Below are 19,712 nucleotides of genomic sequence, written 5' to 3' on the forward strand. Positions count from 1 at the left end.
AGCGCATACGGCCCAACCCATTAAACACTAGAATCCATTCTAGGGCTAGGCCAATCTCCACAGGTCTCATGAGGGTTTGCAAGACAGTCTGATGCAGAGAAAGGTCTGACCACATGCTCGCTGACAACAACTTTGACTTTTACTTTTGTCTTTTGTCTCCACTGCAGTCCATTCCCTTTAGTAACATGGCACTGTGGAATCAGATGCATTACGGATTCTGACTGCGGGTGCAGCAGCTCCACTGTGTGAAAAATACCTGAGTGTACCTTTACCTGGGTGCAGCGGCAATACTCACAGCACCGTTAGCTCATTGCAGGCCATCAGCGTGGAAAAGTTCAGAGTCTGGATGTGGTTCCCTTCAAAATCCCTGAAAGCAAAGTGGGGAAAGAATGAGATGAGTCACATCATAGTTTAGATCAGTGACATCACAGTCATTTATGAGCTGCGTCACAAATTACACTGTGTAGCATCAGGTAGCATCCACACCAAGGACGTGGGGTTCTGGCTTCCAGCAGGGCAAACTGGACACACTCCTTGTACAGTGACAAGCCACACCATGCTACACAGCACACAAGAAATACAAAATAGGTGTGAGTAAAACAACCTGCACGTTACAGAAATTTCCCTCTCTCTCAGCCTCTCAGCATCGGTGCTGTATTTGGATTCATTTCCCTGCTTTGTAACTACTGCAAAGATTTACCTAACAATATAATGTGTAGCATGAAAGAAGCCAGGAAAAAGTAAAGAACTGAAATATCACGAGCTAAAGAAGAAATCAGCACTGATTTAAGCTTTAAATGGAAAGACAACTGACACAGATTTTCTAGATCTAATACCACTTTAGCATAACCTTATTTTCCATTTTGAGGCTCTGTCAACTTGAAGCCACATCAAGCCAGCCAAGATCCCTTTAAAAAGTAACATGGTGAGAGTAATGTTCAGTCTGAATCTGGTAAAAAGCACAGAGGTAGCCCTTCCAACAACTAGGAGAGAACTGACTGACTGATGTCAAACACCAGATTACACTTCCCGCTTACTGGAACCCAGCTATTGGCCTTCATCCTAAGCTCGTAAGGGAAAGGCGTCTGAGATGAAATCGATTTTTCCACATGCTTTTCACAACCTAAATGAAAAACAACTGCTTGTGTCACCACGCTGTGGGCAGATTATACCTCTGCTGTGAGGAACTGAACGTGATAAATCGCTGTGTGGGAATGATTTAAAGAATGTCTGTAAAAACATACAGTGGGATCTTTATTATATCTGCAGTAATAGAGGAGGTTTGATAAATCATGCTGAATTAATGTGATGACTGCCATTAACTGCTGATTTATTCCCTTCTGCTCAGCGGAACCTCTGTTGGCCCGGGGGGGGGGGGGGTCTGTGGGGGGGGTGGTGCGGGGGTGGTGCTGGTGGGGGAGTGGGAGGGGAAGAGAGAGTTTTATGCTGCGTGATGGACTGAGCCTCTAATGGACTGAACGTGGACACCGACAGGCAAATTAAGTGTGGAATAGAAGGGTAAGTGCAACGGCGCCGCCCAGGAATACTATATTACGAGCAGTTATGAATCCTGTCCCGGACGTCCCAACGTCAAAGATGTGTCCTCCCGTGACTGGAGAAAGTGAGTGTCCAGCACCATCCAAAGGTATTAAACCGTACAGCCGTCTATCTGTCTAACTGTCCATCCATCCATCGAACCGATGCATAATGGATGTGAGCAGCTGGATCATGGGCTTCACACTACCATTATCACAGAGCTTACTGTGTGGCCTGGGACATCTCGTTTGCACAGACCTTGAAATAGCCTTTTACTGTAGAATAGGGGGTTTTGGCTGGGAAAAAATGTACTGGATTTGAAAAAAAATGTTTGTCTTTTTTTATCAGGCCTTATATATATCTCTGCTACTTGGATATAGTTTCATCTCGGTGGAGACTACGGTCTACTAGATCAATTACTACTGTTCTGTTCTGCCTTAGCCTTATTCCCTGACAGCTTCAGAGCAGTTCAGAGCAGCACTGTTGCTCTCATGGGTGTTATGAAACTAGCTAAAGCTAGACCACGCAACCCCCCGAGGCCTTGTAGTGCTGACGATGCTTCTCATTTCAGTTCCATCAAAGCACTTAATCACATAACTGGATCAATTATTACACTTCATTATGGCAGATGACAGTGTGTTAGAGGTAACTTTTTCCCCTGCTTACACTTACTGTATATCTTTCATAACTTCTCTGATTTTCTTCCATTATAACAGATTCAGAGACTGAAGCCTCGAGTTTTCAGAGACAGTTTACAGCACATGCAATGAAATATGTTTGACGTAAAAATCGTAGAACAAATAAATTCAAGTCTTCCCTTATTAACATACTGATAGGGCAAGTAAAATATGGAAAGGCAGAAGGAAAATAGCACAGGGAAAGCAAATTGATTAACTGAGGTAAAATGAGAATCTGCTGATTATGGATTGCATGCCTTCCATACCAACGGGTGATTTTTTTTCTGGGTCTAGAAAGAATACCGCCCCTTACAGTCAATCATGTCTTATACTCCGCTCGACTTCCCCTTTTTTTGCAATCACCCACACCGATGCCATTTCTGTCCTGTCTCCTCACAAATTTCTGCTTCACCTGGAGAAGATCTCCACAGTCTCGCCCCCGAAATCGCGTGTGTGCATGGAAACACAGTGCGACAGTCATATCATGAATGAGTTATACCAGGGAAAGCTCGGTTTGGCAGCCCTGTCAGGGGTGAAATACACGCTGTGGCGGATGGGGTGTTCAGGGCGATCAGTGGTGAGGGGAGAACGGATGAGAGAAAAAATGAAAGGAAACAGAAGAGGAATGCCAAGGGGACAGACGAGTACGTTGAATGAAGTGCAATTTGATCAAACGTGTCAGTGATGTAAGACGGTGTATTTCAAATAAAAAATCTACCTATCTATCAATCTACCTATCTATCTGTCTGTCTACCTATCTATCTATCTATCTATCTATCTATCAAAAGGCTGTTAGAGGTTATATGAGTTTTGTGTGAAGATACATTTTAGAAAAACAGGACAAAGCCAACTCAATAGTTAAACAAATGGTGTGAAGTACTGAGGAGCTTCTGTGCCCTGCAGTTCAGTATAAACAGAGACTGCTGTATAGAGGAGGACAGGAATGAGAGCTGATAGTGGATAAACAAGAGACTGAACTGGGAACAGCCCCTTAAAAGAATAAAAGCTGGAAGCTGCTGCAGAGCCAAATGGAGTAGCTGTTCGAAATTGAGTAAGAGGAGGCAAGAAATGGAATGATGTCACGACTGATAGCACAAAGTCAATATATTACATCTCTGCCAGGTTAAAAAAGATTGTATTTTATCGCATTTCTCACAAAGTAAATGGAACTTCAAGGGATGTGATGGGGAAAAATCAAAAGACCCTGAAACAATGCACATACGCTTCAGTGTAAAAAAAGTACAGGCTAAAATCTTTCCCCCTCTCTAATTATGTTTTAGTTTGTGAATTTTGTTTCTCTCATGTCAGCTGTTTCTGGTTAGACTGAATCTCACAAAAACCACATTGTTATGAGATAAAGTCAGAAACAGTAAATTGATTTGGAGTAAAGATAAAGCATATTACTGCTGACTTAATTTTCATGTGCAAACCATGTTTAACCATGGTAATTTCTCCTGTGGCTAGTGAGCTGGGTAACATGATCTCATATCCAATCATTCTAGCAATATATACAGTATTTGGCAATGAAAGGTGAATGTTCTCCAAATTAAATGGATGCCAGATAGAGCTCACATAAATACTATAATTTATACCTTCAAAGTAAACGTGGGTGATTCACAAAAACCAATGAGAACAAGGCAGGGTTAGAGTGAATGAATGAGAATGGCAGTTAGTACTGCAGTGAGATTGAATGTGTGCCTTTGAGTCTGAGTAAATATATATAAAAAAATCAAAGAAAACATTGGGGGTGACTTATAAGACACCACCCAAAAAACATCTGGACACCAACACCTGTGGAGCCACCTGTAGGAGCCATTACACAGGAATCAAGCAGATCCAGTAAACAAACTGGACCCTGAGAGAGAGCACGCTTCACACGGCATGCTGGGAGTGACTTGTGATGGCATGCGACTTACAGCCAGCTCAGCAAGGGCATGTGAGAGCACAGTCCAGTCTGGGGAAGCTGCTCCAAAGAGGTGTTCACCATAGACCTGTAGGGACATACACCCCTGGAGTCAATCAAAACCACCAGGCACGCTTAAGGAAAAGTGCCATTTAACAACAAGAACAGTAATAATAATAATAATAATTCCAGCTCTGTATTACAATTGATTGAATCTTGGATTCAATTAACATCAATAAGCCATCTTACGTAGCACATATTCTTAACATGGGTTGATGATTTTTATTGAATCTACAGTATCAGCCCATAAGAACCCATAAGAACATCCTCACATTGAAATATGATGGACAACATGAGGGCTCTAACCTGCAAGGACTGCGACGACAGACTCATGGCCATTTCTACTTCGGCGTGGAGTTCAACAGTGCTAGTGTTTAAACTGTGCGCTAATGAGTGTGTCATTATGCTTCTGGTCTATTATCATTCCCAGCATAACAGGAATGATTTGAAGTGATTTAAGCAAAGCCTCTTGCTTAGCCTGAGTTTATGCACAAGCAGTATGTAATTATTTGGCAAAGGTTCCCTTGAAATAGAACTAAAAGTAGTTGAAATCATTTTTACTCGAGTGCGAACAGCATGACTGTACCTTATAATTTACACTACATATATTTCATTATTTGGCAGATGCTCTTGTGTGGAGAGACTTACAAAAAAGAGAACGAAATGCATATAATATAGCCTAATAAGGACATCTAACTTGTACATTGCTGCATTTTTCCTTTGTTCTGCAAAAAGACCAACATTTCACAGACCCTTTCAGATTCTCTGACATTATAACAGAGAATAAGTTAAATTGTTTCCATAAAACAAGCTAAGTACTGGTAATGTTGAATGTTTCTGTGTTTTCGACTAATTTGATAACCTGGCATCACAAATCTGGGTTACGTGGTCCTATGTATACAATGCTGTGCTATAGTCTTGGACATCTCGTAGCTATATTCTCTGATGCATAAAGCAACTAAACTTTTTTGTATATTTGCATAACGTTTTTTCCCTTCTTATTCACCTTCCTTGAGATGCTTTCTTACTGCAACACATCACATTCTGAATGGAGGACAAAGGCATATGAGTTCTCTGTCAGTTCTGTCCTCAATCCAACACCTGTCTGCTTTCTAGTTCCCACAGGAGCAATCCTCAGGTTTTTCTCATCCTTCTTAGACAGACTTATGAGTCCTCCAGTTCTGGGTTCATAAATTACAGATGATGTTTCTCTATACTTGCTGGTTATGCTTTGGATACAACATCTTGTAAATCAACTAATGGGAGCTATTTCACTCGATGTCTTTCCTTGTTCATGCAGTAACACACAATTCTACAGCAATCTTCTTCTGCAAACAACGTCCATGGATTGTGACTCCTAAAACTGACAAAAAAAATTTTCTCAGCAGTGTAAATCACCCATTTGCAATGAATTGTATCCCTACGGTCGGAGTTTGATTAGTTTGATAATTGTATCACTTCGATTGGATTAGGCCATAAGATGAGGCCTTTCCTGTACCACACAAAGTATATTACTATTAATGTTTCCTGAGACCCTCCTTCACACCCCCAATGCCTCTTTCCTTTGTGCAGGTGACGACCACAGGGACGCTTCCTGGGAGTCTCCACGTGCTTCCTATCCTTTTAACTCCACGATCCGCTTGTTCGATAAAACGTCCCGACGCTCATTCTCATGCTGGTGCTCGCTGCCGCTCGGGAAACACAGACTCTGCCTCCCACCTAATGCATTCTGCATCCCAAAGCTCCCGATAATAGACTCCACAGCGAGCGTCTGTATGAGTTATTGTACTCCTCTACACGAGGCAGATGTGCAGATGTATGCTAGAATACAGGTGGGCGCAGAGGTGAGACACGACCGGCACACAAAAGAATGAAAGAGGAGCACAGGGTGTAAATATATTGAACAGGGGGAAAGCTGATCCCGTCCCAGAAAATGAAACAAAGGCTCGCACAAATCGCCGGGACACCAAGGAATGAGCCAGGACCGGGTGTGTGAAGCAAGGAAATGGAAAAACGAAACAAGAAGTACAATGTAGTCTCCCGGAGAGAATAAATGTGAGGAGCGTTTTTCATTTAGCGTTGTTTGTTTCTTTTTTTTACTTCTTTTCAACAGAGAAAAGGAAAAAGGAAAAGAAATACTCAAGTCCCGTTTCTATGTGTGTGATGATATTGCACAGGTGCTGAACTAATGCCTACAGCGTGAATGACAATCAAAGTCTTCTACAAAGGATTTATTTTCAATCACTGCACCACACCTTAGTTGATACTTACAGGAAAAATAAGGACTCGAGCCCAGCGAACGTTTCCTGGGAGATCCTTCTCAGCGGGTTATCGTCCAGAATTCTGAATTTGCACAAACGACAGAGAAGAAACCATGAAGCCACCAATGCGGGGTGGCACACAAAGAAAAGCAAATTCTCATCAGTCACGTCCTGGGAGGAGCCGAGACAGAAGGCTTCAGAAAATGCAGGATTCACGCTCTTACTCTTTACTGAAACTGGAGATAAAGGCTTTCCACCTAAGACACTCTTATCCTGTCCCCTGCCCTGCCTTCGGCTCCTATTAGTCATGGTGATATTGGATTAGATCACGTTTAATTAGCACCGATCTACAGCCCACAGTTGGGGTTGAAAGTACACAGAATTTTGTGATAAGGTTATCTTTCAAATTGAAGTATTCTAAATGTCAGTTGCCAAGATGATGGTTTAAATTTGGTGGTTTGAACACATCACTGTTTTATTTTCAATTTATGTAATTCTTCGCTGCTATAAATATAGATTTAACCGTGGCACTGAAACCTTCACAGCAATTTAGTTTTATCAGTGACTTATGTCCAGATATTCTTTTTTTAAAATAAATTGTAATTATTGTGGGATGTTGTTTGCCATTGTAACTTCACTTTAATCTGCTTTCCAGCATAATTAGATTTTAACAGTTTTCAGCACGTTCTCATAAACCACAGTCATTACGAACGATATTGTTCTGAATTTCAAATAAAATGCATGTTGCTCTGAATTTCAAGAAAAATGCATTTAACACCAGCTGTAGTTCATCAGGAATGAATTAAAGTAACACAAATATAATGGAAAACTAGAGCTCAATAAGTTAAAACCTCTATGCCCAAGAGGGAGACTATGAGCTGTCCGTAATCCCAAACATCAAACAACCTCAGCTAATGCCGTTAGGATGAATTTATCCTCAAAACAATCAACATAAGTTGGTGATTAGCCTTTGGTTCCTTTTTTGTGGCATGCTAGATGGTCAAATCCCTGCAGCCAAATTCAGAGGTTGAATAAATCACATTTTCTGTGTGCCAGCTACCTGCAGAGGAGAGGGTTGTTTGTACTCACAGCCAGTCTAATCTGTGTAGATCTCTGAACACGGCGGGGCTTAACGAAGTGATGCAGTTCTGACTGAGAGACCTGCAGCGGGCAACAGACGACCGTTAACACTACAATTCATCAAAGATGATAAATAAACCAAGATCCCTCCCTCCAAAGGAGCTCTGCTCATCCCAGATGCCTTCTCAGCGCCTTCATGACTTCAAAATACACAGGCGCGGTAAACAGGCCAAGGAAAGCAGGGAATGAACAGAAAGAAAGATTTCACTTGATAATGCTCCAATATACAGACATCCAGGTAAAAGACTGCAAGATAAAGAAATTCTGTCACAGGCTTTAAACAGGTTTTCTCCTTCCACAGTTTCAATGAATGTTCTGATAGCAATCTAGTCATTTCGGGAAAAAGATTTCAACATCCCCTCCTTGTATCTCTGCTGATATCTGAAGACAAAAAAAAAAAAAAAACTAAAACAGTTAAAGTTTATTTCTCAGCCTGGGAAAACAGCTGATGTTTTGATAACCTCATTAAACTCTTCTCCTGGGTTAAGTAAGTAATAACCAGAAAGAAATAAACAGAAGAATCGATCAAACTTTAATCTTGGGTAGAGGCCTCACATTTCTTAGATCTTTTAAATGCCACAGTATGCACAGTACGCACAGACAAAAATCTGTGACATGGGATCTACTGAAGTGAGCACCCCATGACTCCAACAGTAACAGCACAAAGGAAACAGGTCAATCGGATGGAGGTCTGTTCCTTGAAAAGGCCGTAGAAGGTTAGACTGTCTTGTTTTGCTCTTTAAGATGAGGGCCATGACGGAAATGTACTCACAGCTTCTGCAGCTTGTGCAATCCTCTGAATGCACTGCTGGACACGGTCCGAATGCAGTTATTCTGGAGAAACCTGTTGGCGAAACGCGATGTTTGTTATTCGATCAGTCAGGGCACGGCGAGTGTTGCACCCACATCCACACATACCAGCTCTGCCTTGCAGACACATATTTTCAATTCTGTGTGTCTCTGTTGCTTAGTTTAAATTTCAGTGGAGCATTTGTTCAGTGGACGTACCGTACAGCTACACATAATAATAAACACAGACCCCAGCCAAAGCAAACGTTTGTAAAGTCACTCAAACACAAGTTGTGTTAAGTGTTAAGATGAAAAAGAATACCTCTTTAAAGTGGGAAAAATACACGGGTTTTCACTCAGAGGCACAAAACAAAGGCAAAGGCCACAGGTGGTACTGAAAATCGGGACTGGCAAGTGGGGAAGTGTTTGTTGACCGCTTGGAGTAGCGTAATAAATTGAATGAATGGGGGTGCGTTCACTGGAGATCTGAACAGGACTGACATTATGCCTGTCGCCAGTGCCAACCCTCTTTCAGCAAGCACTTCAGAGCCAACCGCAGAGCCGCCACTGTGTCACACTGTCCCCATGGCCGCTGCCACTGCCCACCTGGTCCATACCTGGCAGCGACTGTTGGCACGGCTCTCCTGCTACCATCATGGCACAGAGTAGGGAAGCCTCTGTCCTCTCTGGCAAAGTTCACATTTCACTGTCTAGCCTGCTTGTTGATCTTTGTTTTTATCTGTCAGGCTGAGTGTTTGCATCTCCCACTCCTACCCACAGGGCTATGCCTAGATCACTCACCTTGATGATGAACTTAGGAAAACAGTATTTTTAACAGTACCGACTACAATATTCTCACAATGCTTTGTACCACACACGAGAGTCCACTTCTGTGTCTGAGATAAAGAAATGCAATCAAATTTGAAAGAGACACAGCCAACCCTGAAATACACACTGACATTACAAATGAATCAAACCGAGAATGAAACATGACAGAAACCCTATATTGGCAACTTGTACTGAAGGTCCTGCCAGAAGAGCAAAAGGTAAACTTGATTCTGCAAAACCTTTTTAAGCCAACTTAAAAGCCAAAAATTTGAAGAAAAAAAAAGCCACAGAGTTTAAAGCCCTGTTACTAGTCATCAGACCTGACTGATTTTTGAACATTCCAACACAATTACACATACAGTACTGCTTTGGAACCTGACTCATGAATAAGGAGAATTCATTACATTATTGTCATTTAGCAGATGCCTTTATTCAGAGTGATTGATATAGGTTACAGTTTTATCCATTTATACAGCTGGATATTTACTGAGGAGATTCTAGGTTAAGTACCTTGCCCAAGGATACAGCAGAAGTGCCCCAGCAGAGAATCGTACCAGCAGCCTTCCGGATATGAGCTCTGCTCCTTACCTCTATGCCCATCCAAAATTCAGGCCTTTCCCTGCTGAGGATGTATATTCAAAATTAAGTGAACAGCTGATTAATCCTGATGTTGTGGGATCTAACACATACAAGGCAATTTCCAGGAAATGGTTTAATAAGATTGGATTTTCATTACACAGAAAATTGTTTCATTGAAATTAAGACGTTAAGATGTCATAATGTAATGATGCAAGGCAAATATCGTAAATATGTCTGATATGAGAAATAATTACCCTATTGAAGCTCAGCTTGGCACTATTAATAAAGTAGGATGTTAATTAAATGATGTGTTGCTTAATTTGTGATTTATTGGTATATGGTTTGTGATGGTAAGTAAATGCTTTGCAAGTAATTTTAATTCAATTGCCTCTTTTCCTGCACATCAGTATATAAAGGGCTCTTTTTTAAGACAGTCGGTATGCTGACTGTTTCTGTAGTAATCTTCCTTCATCTCACAGGGCATCTGCCTCCACAGAGCTCTCTGCCTGCTTTCTCTGCTTAAATGAAATTTAAGAGATGAAAGAGAAACACATTTGTAGTATGCTGTAAATGGGGTTACATCAAAAAGCTATATTTAATTTTATGCTTGGATGGAGAACATCTTCACGCAGCTATGGTTCTTGCAGGGAACACAAAAACTGTACGCATCATTTATTATTTATTTCTGCTAATCTGCAGCTCTACTCGCATTCAATCTCAAATATCTTGGTAAAAATTTTCCCATAACGCTTTGGCAGTTCCTTCTAAATAGATTAGCAAGTGATTAACCCAGGATGACAAATTGATTGAAAATGCACTGTCTAATTGATTTGTACGGTGTACTTCAAATGGGATGGTAATTATTCTCCACTCTAATTGCACTGACGAAGTCATAAAACTTGCATTTATCAGCTGTAAATCTGCAATACAGGCTTGATGGAGGACTACTCCTCCCAGTGACGGGCGCAAATCCATATGCGCATGTACTGTTCATTTCCCGTATGGTGAGCGAAACTCATTAATCTGGCCGCTTGATAAATCAGTGTCCCGATGAAAATGTGAGCTAAAACTCAGTAGACATTATACATTAAAGATACAGCATGTCCTTCATGCGGGAGTTCAGTCACTTTGGATTAAATTCAGCCAATGTCCATAATGACCTCCGAGGTGGCGGTGTTTTAAGAAAAGAGGCAGGTTCATATCAGCATTTTTTTTATTCAGAGAAGGAACCGAGAAACTGATGAGCCATCTCTCCCTCAGTGTTGAGAGAATGTAATTAACTAATGCGGCATTTACATTAAAGGTAACAGCTCTGTGCACCCTGATGTTCAGCTGAAACCTTTGCTCCGGGCAGGAGCTAAGCAAATGCTGGTGCTCTCACTGGGAAACTGCCACTCACACTGTTTATCCTTTTAATCTCGGAGTTTCTGAATCTCTACACTTGCTTGCGGCTCCTCATGGTGCATTTAAATGTGCAATGTCACTTGCTTGCATGGGGAACAGGCTCGGAGCAAACCTATTACTGAGAGACCGGCTTTCAGAATGGGGAAAATGGGAGTTCCTTTTGTTAAAAGGAAAACAGGCTGAGACATCTGTCTGTGTATGCGTCTGTAGAGTTGACACCACCTCTTCAATCATCATACAATTCAATGATTCAAGAGATTATGAAAAAAGTGCAAAAAAAATAAAAAATCAATGCAAATGGAATCTCTGATATGGCTTTTTGTCTCACTTACAACAGTGCCATGTTTTTTTTGTTTGGATGTCCAGAATGGAAATCCTGAGAGGAACTGAGTGTAATCTTCAGTTTCACAGCACAACAATCACGCAGCTGCTGCCTTTTCACAACCCCCGTCATTACTATGAAGATTGTGTGGGTACTTGGCCCACAGAGCACCCACTCATCACCCAGAAAAAGTTGCTGGCTCGATTCCCGGGTATGGCACTGACTTTGCGCCCTTGAGTAAGGCTCTAAACTGGAAATTCTTCATTAAATAGCCAGCCGTATAAATGGATGACACATAACGTATGCAGACAGCTATACGCATAAGGGAATCTTCTAAGCAAGTCATGTCATGTAACATTCATGAGGAGTCTCCTCAACGGATCCCTGTCTGTCTTTCATACTCACAGTCTCTGCAGCTCTGAGTATTTGAGAAAGACATCTTCAGATAGGTTTCCGATTTCATTGCTCTTGAGGGACCTGTTGCCGACCAAAAACAAAAACATAAAGCCATGGCGTGTGCTTATTTATTTTTGCACCACACCTGGTTGAGTTTCAGAGTTTACTCTTGTGAGAAGTTCTCACAACACTCAGCAGTTAAACACTGATAACTATCACCTTAGGTAAGCAAATTGTAGCATGAAGGAAATGACATCATTTATGAAATACTCCGGTATATTAAAATATACAACAAATGAACAACAGATCACAGAAATACAAAATGTCTTACCACAGACCCAAATATCTTCTGAATATGAAAAAAAAAACATGTCTGAGTCATGGAATTTAAATCGTTTAACTCAAAGGAGTGTTCCAAGAACAAAAAAACACCTCATTTTGTTCAGTGAAAATGAATTCTTGGCACAGTGCAAAAGCTGTTAAATGTGAATGTGATTTTATCCATACAGAGAAGGAAGTGCAGCCATTCTCACAGAAGCGTGCTTACAGGGAGGTGACATTTGTTGACACCTGAGGCACAGCGGTCAGATTTATCTGCACACACTGGAGTTCGGTTTTGATGCACTCGCAGCGATCTGGGTACACGTGCAGAACTGCAAAAACAAAGAGAGAAAAGTAACCTTGGCGCTGCGAACACGGTCATCACTGGCGTAACTGCAGGCAGTGCGGGCTCAGTATTTCAACGCAAAACTGACAGAGCTTATGATGAGTTATAATGACATGGCAGCCTAAATTGCTCTCGGGGAGGAAGTGCAAAGCGCAGTCCTGCGGGAAAAACAGTGTTCACTTACAGCACTGATTGGGACTGTTCTGCAGGTCGAGCCTCTTAACAGTCTGGTCGAAAAAGTCTGCCCACCCGCTGTTGTCCCCTGCGGAGAATTTCAGGATTTCAGAATGTCAGAATTCCATGCACTCAGTGGAGCGGTGACACTCCTGTCATCTGAACATCATGTAAAAAAAAAAAAAAAACATGACTTCCTCAAGTAACACTTAAGCATTATTGCCAGGGGAACACTTTTCCATCAGAGTTAAATCAGCAAGGGATTAGCAGTGTGGCCTCAGATGGGTAGCACTTTTCAGTTACTCTCACTTTGGTTCAGTTACATTTTTTGGTTGTCAGCCCCGTCACTTGCACACAAGCTTGCCACATTTTTATCAGTCATTTCCAAATGCTGATGTTTCTAAACAGATAAAGGACACCAAAAATATGTATACGGGTTGAAATGTTCTTGCAGACATATAACTGTGGAAGCCCTCCAGTAGAGAGGTCCTGACAACAGTTCAAATACAGGATGAGCAGATGATGTTACACAAAGCAAAAATCAACACCACTCTTGTCAAAAACATGGCAAACAGTAGATAAAATGGTCAGTGGGTTTACGGTAATATATCAAACTTAGGAACTTCATATTTTCATCTTTGCATAAAAAATGGAGAACGAATTGCTGTCCAAACATGGTGCCTGTTTCTTTTTTAATTACTGTTATTTAAAGGGGCTTGGTTGTGGGATGCCATCCAGAAAGAAATGTAGATGAACAGCGACATATGCTGACAAATAAACACTGACTTTGCTTCTTGAAACTTAATGCTGCCAAGTCTTCTTACACACGTACCTCAATGTGATTTTTAAATGTGCATATTAATATTCTGCAGATCACAGGAAGCCCTCAATATCCTCGCTTTCTCATTCCAAGCAGGGCAGAGATTAACTGATGCCAAAAAATTAATTAGTCTATGACAAAAAGGGTAATTAATGCTGGTCATTTCACCATCAGTCCACAGAAACCAGATGCAACCCCACCTACACAGAGACACGCTCACACACCTGTGCATGATACAGTGTGCACACATGTAGATGGACAGACAGACAGACAGATAAACAGACAGGCGATTACACACACACACACACACTGTAAAAAAAAACCACAAAGAGTTCAGATCACAGTTTAAAGCGGGACCCACCGCAGTTCTCTTCGTCGGCCCCGTTCTGGCAGTCCAGATGGCCGTTGCAGTGATGCTCCTGGGCCACGCACACGCTCAGATTCCCGCATGGGAACTGTCCCAGGGGGCAGTCTGGCACCTGCGTCCTGCCTGTGCCCACCTCAGCTGCTGCAGTGAGGAGAAACAGGATGTAAAAGATGTTGGTGTAAGGTGTTGTTTGTAAGGTTTGTAAGGTGTTGGTGAACTGGAGAACATGGTTGCCTCCAGAGGTGGACACCCCGGCTTCAGAAAGTAAAAGTCCTGCCATGTATTTGTTCTAGCCATCCACTAAACAAGGTGATTTCACTAATTAGCTCCTCTACCTGGCTGAAGAGTTGTGCTAATTAAATTTGGCTGATGTAGTGCATGGGTGGAACAAATACGTGGCAGAACTTTTACTTTGTGAAGCCAGGGTGTCCACCTCTGTTTGCCTCTAACACACACACATGCACACACATGCGCATACACACACACACACACGCACACACACACACACACACACACATACATACACATACACACACGCACATACACACTCACGTGCAAACGCACACACGTATGTACGCACATACGCGCGCACACACAGTATAATCAGATGAATACTTTTAACCTTCGAGGACATGTTTGACAATGCAGTCATGATTAGGAACAACATGTTTTTCTTATTCTTTTGTTTCACCTTATTCAATTAGCACTGCAGGCTTCAAATGTAGAGAATGTAATTGGAAGTAGGCTGAATCAGAATCAGCTGTGTTACATATTCCAAAGACCTGACATATTCATTCCAGCACCGATCTACGAGTGAAAAGAAAGACTTGCCACATAAATGTAACTTCATGACCATAATTCAGACACATTAGAGTCTATGCTTACACAATTAAAAGTAGTGAGCATTACAGGTATCTTTTTAACATGTAACTCTTAACTAGAGCTGAAAATCAGTTTTCATTTGAGCACATATGAACAGTCAAATATTTCAAAATTAACCTGTCAGACTTTGGTTGGAATTTTCCAATTGCGCTGTACATAGTTGCCTTTTACAGGGCTGGTTTTAAAAATGCTTAATGTGTCCACCTACACAATTCCTGGATTCGACTCATAGAACAATCCCTGAAGCCTTTGAACACGCTCGCTTATCAAGCTTTGAAATCGAGTTTATACTCCCAAGTACAAATTTAAAGCATGAAAGAAATGCTCAAAATCTCTGACCTAGATCTGGTTGGAATCCACTCAACCTCCAGGGGGACAACAATGAATGCCACTCTGAATCTGAGTACACCTAAGCATCAGCCCTGTGCTAGTTTCCCTACATCCTGCAGGCCAGAACACTCTTAAAAACATTGTTTGGAAACAGAAACGCAATTCACTTCAGTTTTCGTTCTATTGTTCTCTGTTGCCATAGCGTCCCAGGGCACTGTATACAGCAGTGTGGTGTACTGGTAAGGAGCAGGGCTTGTAACCAAGAGGTCGCTGATTTGATTCCCCACAGGGGCACTGCTGCCGTACCCTTGGGCAAAGTACTTAACCCACGATTGCCTCAGTAAAGCTGTATAAATGGATAACATTGTATCTTTCCATTCCATAAACACGTCAGTTGTTTCCAGTGCTTGATTCCCACTGTGTTCCACTGATACATGTTTTTTCAATAAATCTAATTCAATTTAATCTAATAAATTCAACCATAAAGCTTAAAAACCTTAACAATAATTTTCCAAGTGAAAACAACACAGTTATATACAACATAACACATGCATGTATGAGACAACAGTGAAGGAAAATGACACAAAAAGACAAAGTTTTTTTGCCATGAAAGTCATGATCTGATAAAGCAATTTAACATTTTTGAGAGCTTCTCTTCAAAAATCCCCAGCCTTAGGCACATAAACCCGCAGAAGGAGTGATTTGTGACCTTATCATCACGTTTCCTCTCCCCTTGCATAAATCTTGATCTTGTACTCCACTCTGGAAAGCTCCCAATGACATCACCACCAGAACAGACTGAAGACCCATATAAACCATGGAATTCTGAACCACAAACAAGGATGCTTTTCAACTGCACAGAATACAAGAATTGTTTATAGGACAGAAGGAGAATGCAGCAATCTTCAAATTAGTCTGCACAAACAAATCAGAAGACCACAAAGGTCAGTTCAGACTGGGTCAACTACAGATGACCATATGACCCAGAAGATGTGTCTGTTATCCAATACCAGGTAGTCTTGAACTGACGGTGAGCTTGGCCAACTATTGCTCCATATGCAAAATCTTGTTCCAGTTATTTTTTTCCAGCAAACTGATTTTCACAATTTAGCCAACTAGAGAGCAGGAACATGCAAATCGAGGCTATAGCCATAAATCTGTTGTTTGCAGGGTGTAAAGCACAGACAAAATTTGACCTAAACTTTATTTACCCTGGATTGTGAAGATTAGAACAGAAGAGTTCTGCCTTCCGGAGAGTAATTTTTCTTCTCCTTGCATACAGCCACTATGGATTCAAGAAAACACTATCAGTGCTCGGGGCCTGATGTGAATTGTAGTGCAAGACCATTAATTCTTCCCCAAGAATTGGAAACCCTAATTTGTCAGGCACTGTGGTATCGGGGTGTAGAGGCTGTGCCACAACCATCTATGTTCTTTTCCCCATGTAGCCCACCGCTCTGAGGATGGACGTTGCTTACTGGCTGGTGTCCCACAGGCGCCATCTCAAAAACAAGTACACCAAATGCCCCTTCTGCAACACCAACAGAGACCCACACACAGTACAGATCTCCCCAAGTCTTGGGAGGACAGGCAGATGGTTCCAATGTACTGAAGAGGGAAAAAAGTATGGTTCAGAATGTTTCCTTACTGTGTGCTTCCTGTCAATGTGTGCCAATCTGCCATACACTCTTCTCTGCTTGAGTTTAGTCAATGTGCTCACCTATTGGTGGCGAGCATAATCTATGATCCAATCAGGCTGGAGGAGAACCCCCAGCAGACATTAACCCACAGTGTTCTTACAGTCCAGATTAAGCCTCAAGCATAAATGATTGACAGAGGCAAAACTGATGTGAGGTGGACAAAGTTCTGCAAGCCAGATGAGAAGAGATTAATTACAATCCCAACTACAACTTAGTTGATTGGTTAAATAATGGATCAATTGCTACACCATGTAGAATGAAAGAATGCGCCTACACCTCAGTCACAAATCGAGTGTTACTACACATGGAATTATTTTGCTTTGGTACACTTAGCGTGGAAATTCAGTCTTTCCATCAGGATTAAAGTGGAACAAGTCATGATGGGGTACGCAGTTTCAAAGGCATGAATTATGTCTGTAGACCACTCCTCCCCAGATTTCTTTGACCTTCAGTCTGCTGCTATAAAGTAAATATGTGAGTTTTCCACCACTGGTGCACAGTTTGACAGATAAACTAGTCACTAGCAGTCTGAGTCCATTGGAACCATTGACAATCTGAAGAGAGGGCTGACTGTCAAGGAAGGTATGCCAGTGTTAAGTAAATTATACTAATGCCTGTCTTAGTTCAAGCTAATTACTACAATCCATACAGATCATTTGTCCACAGAAATAAATTAACCGTGTAACAGAAACCAATCAAAGTTGTAGCAAAAAGAACCAAAGCTGTCATGTCATGGTTTGACAGGTTGACTAATACTAAGTGCAGTGAAGTCAACGCCCCGCATTTTCCTGTGCATGCTGTCTGACAGTGTTCCTTTTTCAGAGGAACCAAGGAAACCTCAGTGCTGCTGCCATGCCTTTGACCCCAGACATCATGATGTCTACCAGCCTCACCACTATAAACCTCTTCATCTGTGGGGCAGAACACTCTGCCTCGTACTTCTGACCTTCATCGAAGGCATAACGGCCACATCACATGAACTGGTTCAAATGCCTCATCTGTCTAAGATAATGGCAGGCATTCAGGTTTAATGAGCTCTGACTGGCCTATGGCCACCAGCAAATCACCCAAGTCCTCCTGATTAACTCCTCATGATACATGATGACTTTTTTTTTTAATATAAATGCATTTATTATTCTGCATGCATTCTTTCCACTTTGCAAAATTCTCTCTTCTCTAAACAACTTCTGTGCCCACCTTGGCAAGCAAAAGAAAGCAACCAGAATGCCAAGCTATTAAACCTCTGAACTGAAAAAAAAAAAAAACAGCAGCAGAAACCTTGGGATCATTTCTTGCACCAACAGATACAATAACATCCACAATGTCAAACAAACAAGTGGCCTAGCTATCTATTTATCGTCACAATGGTGCTAGAGAGGGACAAAGCAATAACTATTGTAATGCAGAGGGTCCAAAATGCGGGAGGAACTTTGACTTATCATGTTTTTCTCATGGACACTGAATAAATAATGGCGCATACGGACACTGCCTTGTGGACAGAAGAAGATGGCAACGCGCACGCTATCACAGCACAAACAGTTCATCCCCACAGGACACCCTGCAAAAGGCAAAAGCATGGTTCTCTGTCCTCATTCTCCCTAACAAATAAAGTATCTGTCTCTGTCTCCCTCTCTCTCTCTCTCTCTCTCGTTCTCATTGATGCTTTGGAGAATAGAATATTTTCCACCTTTCTTTAACTATTTTGGCTATGGCTCCTTCCCTGAATAAATCAAACACTGGGTTCTGTCAAGGAGTTTCATTTTCAAGCTGATGAGCTTTATCTTTGGAGTGCTGTGTTCCAAGAATATGAGAGAGCAGTGCTCTTTGATTCGTTTTATCCTTGGGTAACCTAAGATGACCACCCAGAGGTCACAGAAGGAGAAACAGGGAGGTCCTTGGGTGTGATATTACAGTTGCAATTTAAAAAATGATTGAATTATTGAGTTATTCTATTGGCGACCTTCTTTGTACCTACCTGTAGATCACTGCAGGTGTACGCTTAATTAGGGAGGAACTGCCAGATCTGTTTCTCTGATTTCATTATGCCAATCAAAAAGTTCCACAAAGAATAATGCAATTTCACTGACGATTGCAGTACGGGATCTGTGTTTATGCAGTGTGGAGGGCAGGGGTTGGAGTTGGAGAATGAAGTGTTGGCATTTAAAAAAAAAAACTCACATTAGAAAAACTGATTAAGAACTGAATGATTGTATTAATCCTTGCATTAATCCTATTGTTAAAGTCAGATTAAAAAGCAGCCCTTTCGACCACACAAGGAATTAAGAAAATCTTGAGCATTATTCTATTACTCTAAATCGAATCGATTCAATATTCAAAACCTGAACCGCAAAAATAGTGAAACTAATGCCCTTTTTCCACCCTTGTGCCAAGCCACGACATTCAGAGAAAGTCACATGTGTCTTCAATATTGGATCATCTTGCTGAGCAGGAATAAACTGAAATAATAGCCAAATAACTTTTCTGGTTCTCCAACTTTGACTTTTGGGTTGGCAAGGGGCATACTCAAAAGGAAGCGCAACTTAATGAAATCACATACAAACACAGGCATGAAATAGACATTAATTCCTCCCCTAATTAAAAAGTACCATAATAACTCATAATTAATAGCCTATAATAATCAATAATAATAATTAATTAATAACTAATAATAACAGTAAAATAACTACACAAAAGAAAACATGCTCTGTACACCGACCGTGCAGAATGTCTGAAATGGCAAGGCAACAGTGGACATTTACCTCTCGTGAGACTACGTCAAGTGTATAGTGATATCTTTTCACCGCTTCCCAAAGAAACACAAAGGGCAGAAGCAGCAGTACTTTTTTTCCGCAAAGGTGAGAATGCAGGGAGAGGCTT

At 41.5% G+C, this 19,712-nt stretch overlaps 1 protein-coding gene across 1 annotated transcript in view; it reads right to left on the bottom strand.

Annotated features, from left to right (window-relative positions):
• LOC118783040 (relaxin receptor 2-like) overlaps nt 1-19,712 on the bottom strand; it is a 41,625-nt gene that overhangs the window by 17,460 nt on the left and 4,453 nt on the right. The window contains exons 2-10 of the mRNA XM_036536703.1: nt 13,918-14,064; nt 12,747-12,824; nt 12,443-12,548; nt 11,905-11,976; nt 8,350-8,421; nt 7,527-7,598; nt 6,448-6,519; nt 4,130-4,204; nt 296-367 (exon numbers count right to left, since the gene is read on the bottom strand). Coding sequence (XP_036392596.1) covers nt 296-367; nt 4,130-4,204; nt 6,448-6,519; nt 7,527-7,598; nt 8,350-8,421; nt 11,905-11,976; nt 12,443-12,548; nt 12,747-12,824; nt 13,918-14,064 — 766 coding nt within the window. The remainder of the gene's footprint in view (nt 1-295; nt 368-4,129; nt 4,205-6,447; nt 6,520-7,526; nt 7,599-8,349; nt 8,422-11,904; nt 11,977-12,442; nt 12,549-12,746; nt 12,825-13,917; nt 14,065-19,712) is intronic.

The sequence above is a fragment of the Megalops cyprinoides genome, chromosome 9, assembly GCF_013368585.1.
Source record: "Megalops cyprinoides isolate fMegCyp1 chromosome 9, fMegCyp1.pri, whole genome shotgun sequence".
Classification (NCBI taxonomy): domain Eukaryota; kingdom Metazoa; phylum Chordata; class Actinopteri; order Elopiformes; family Megalopidae; genus Megalops; species Megalops cyprinoides.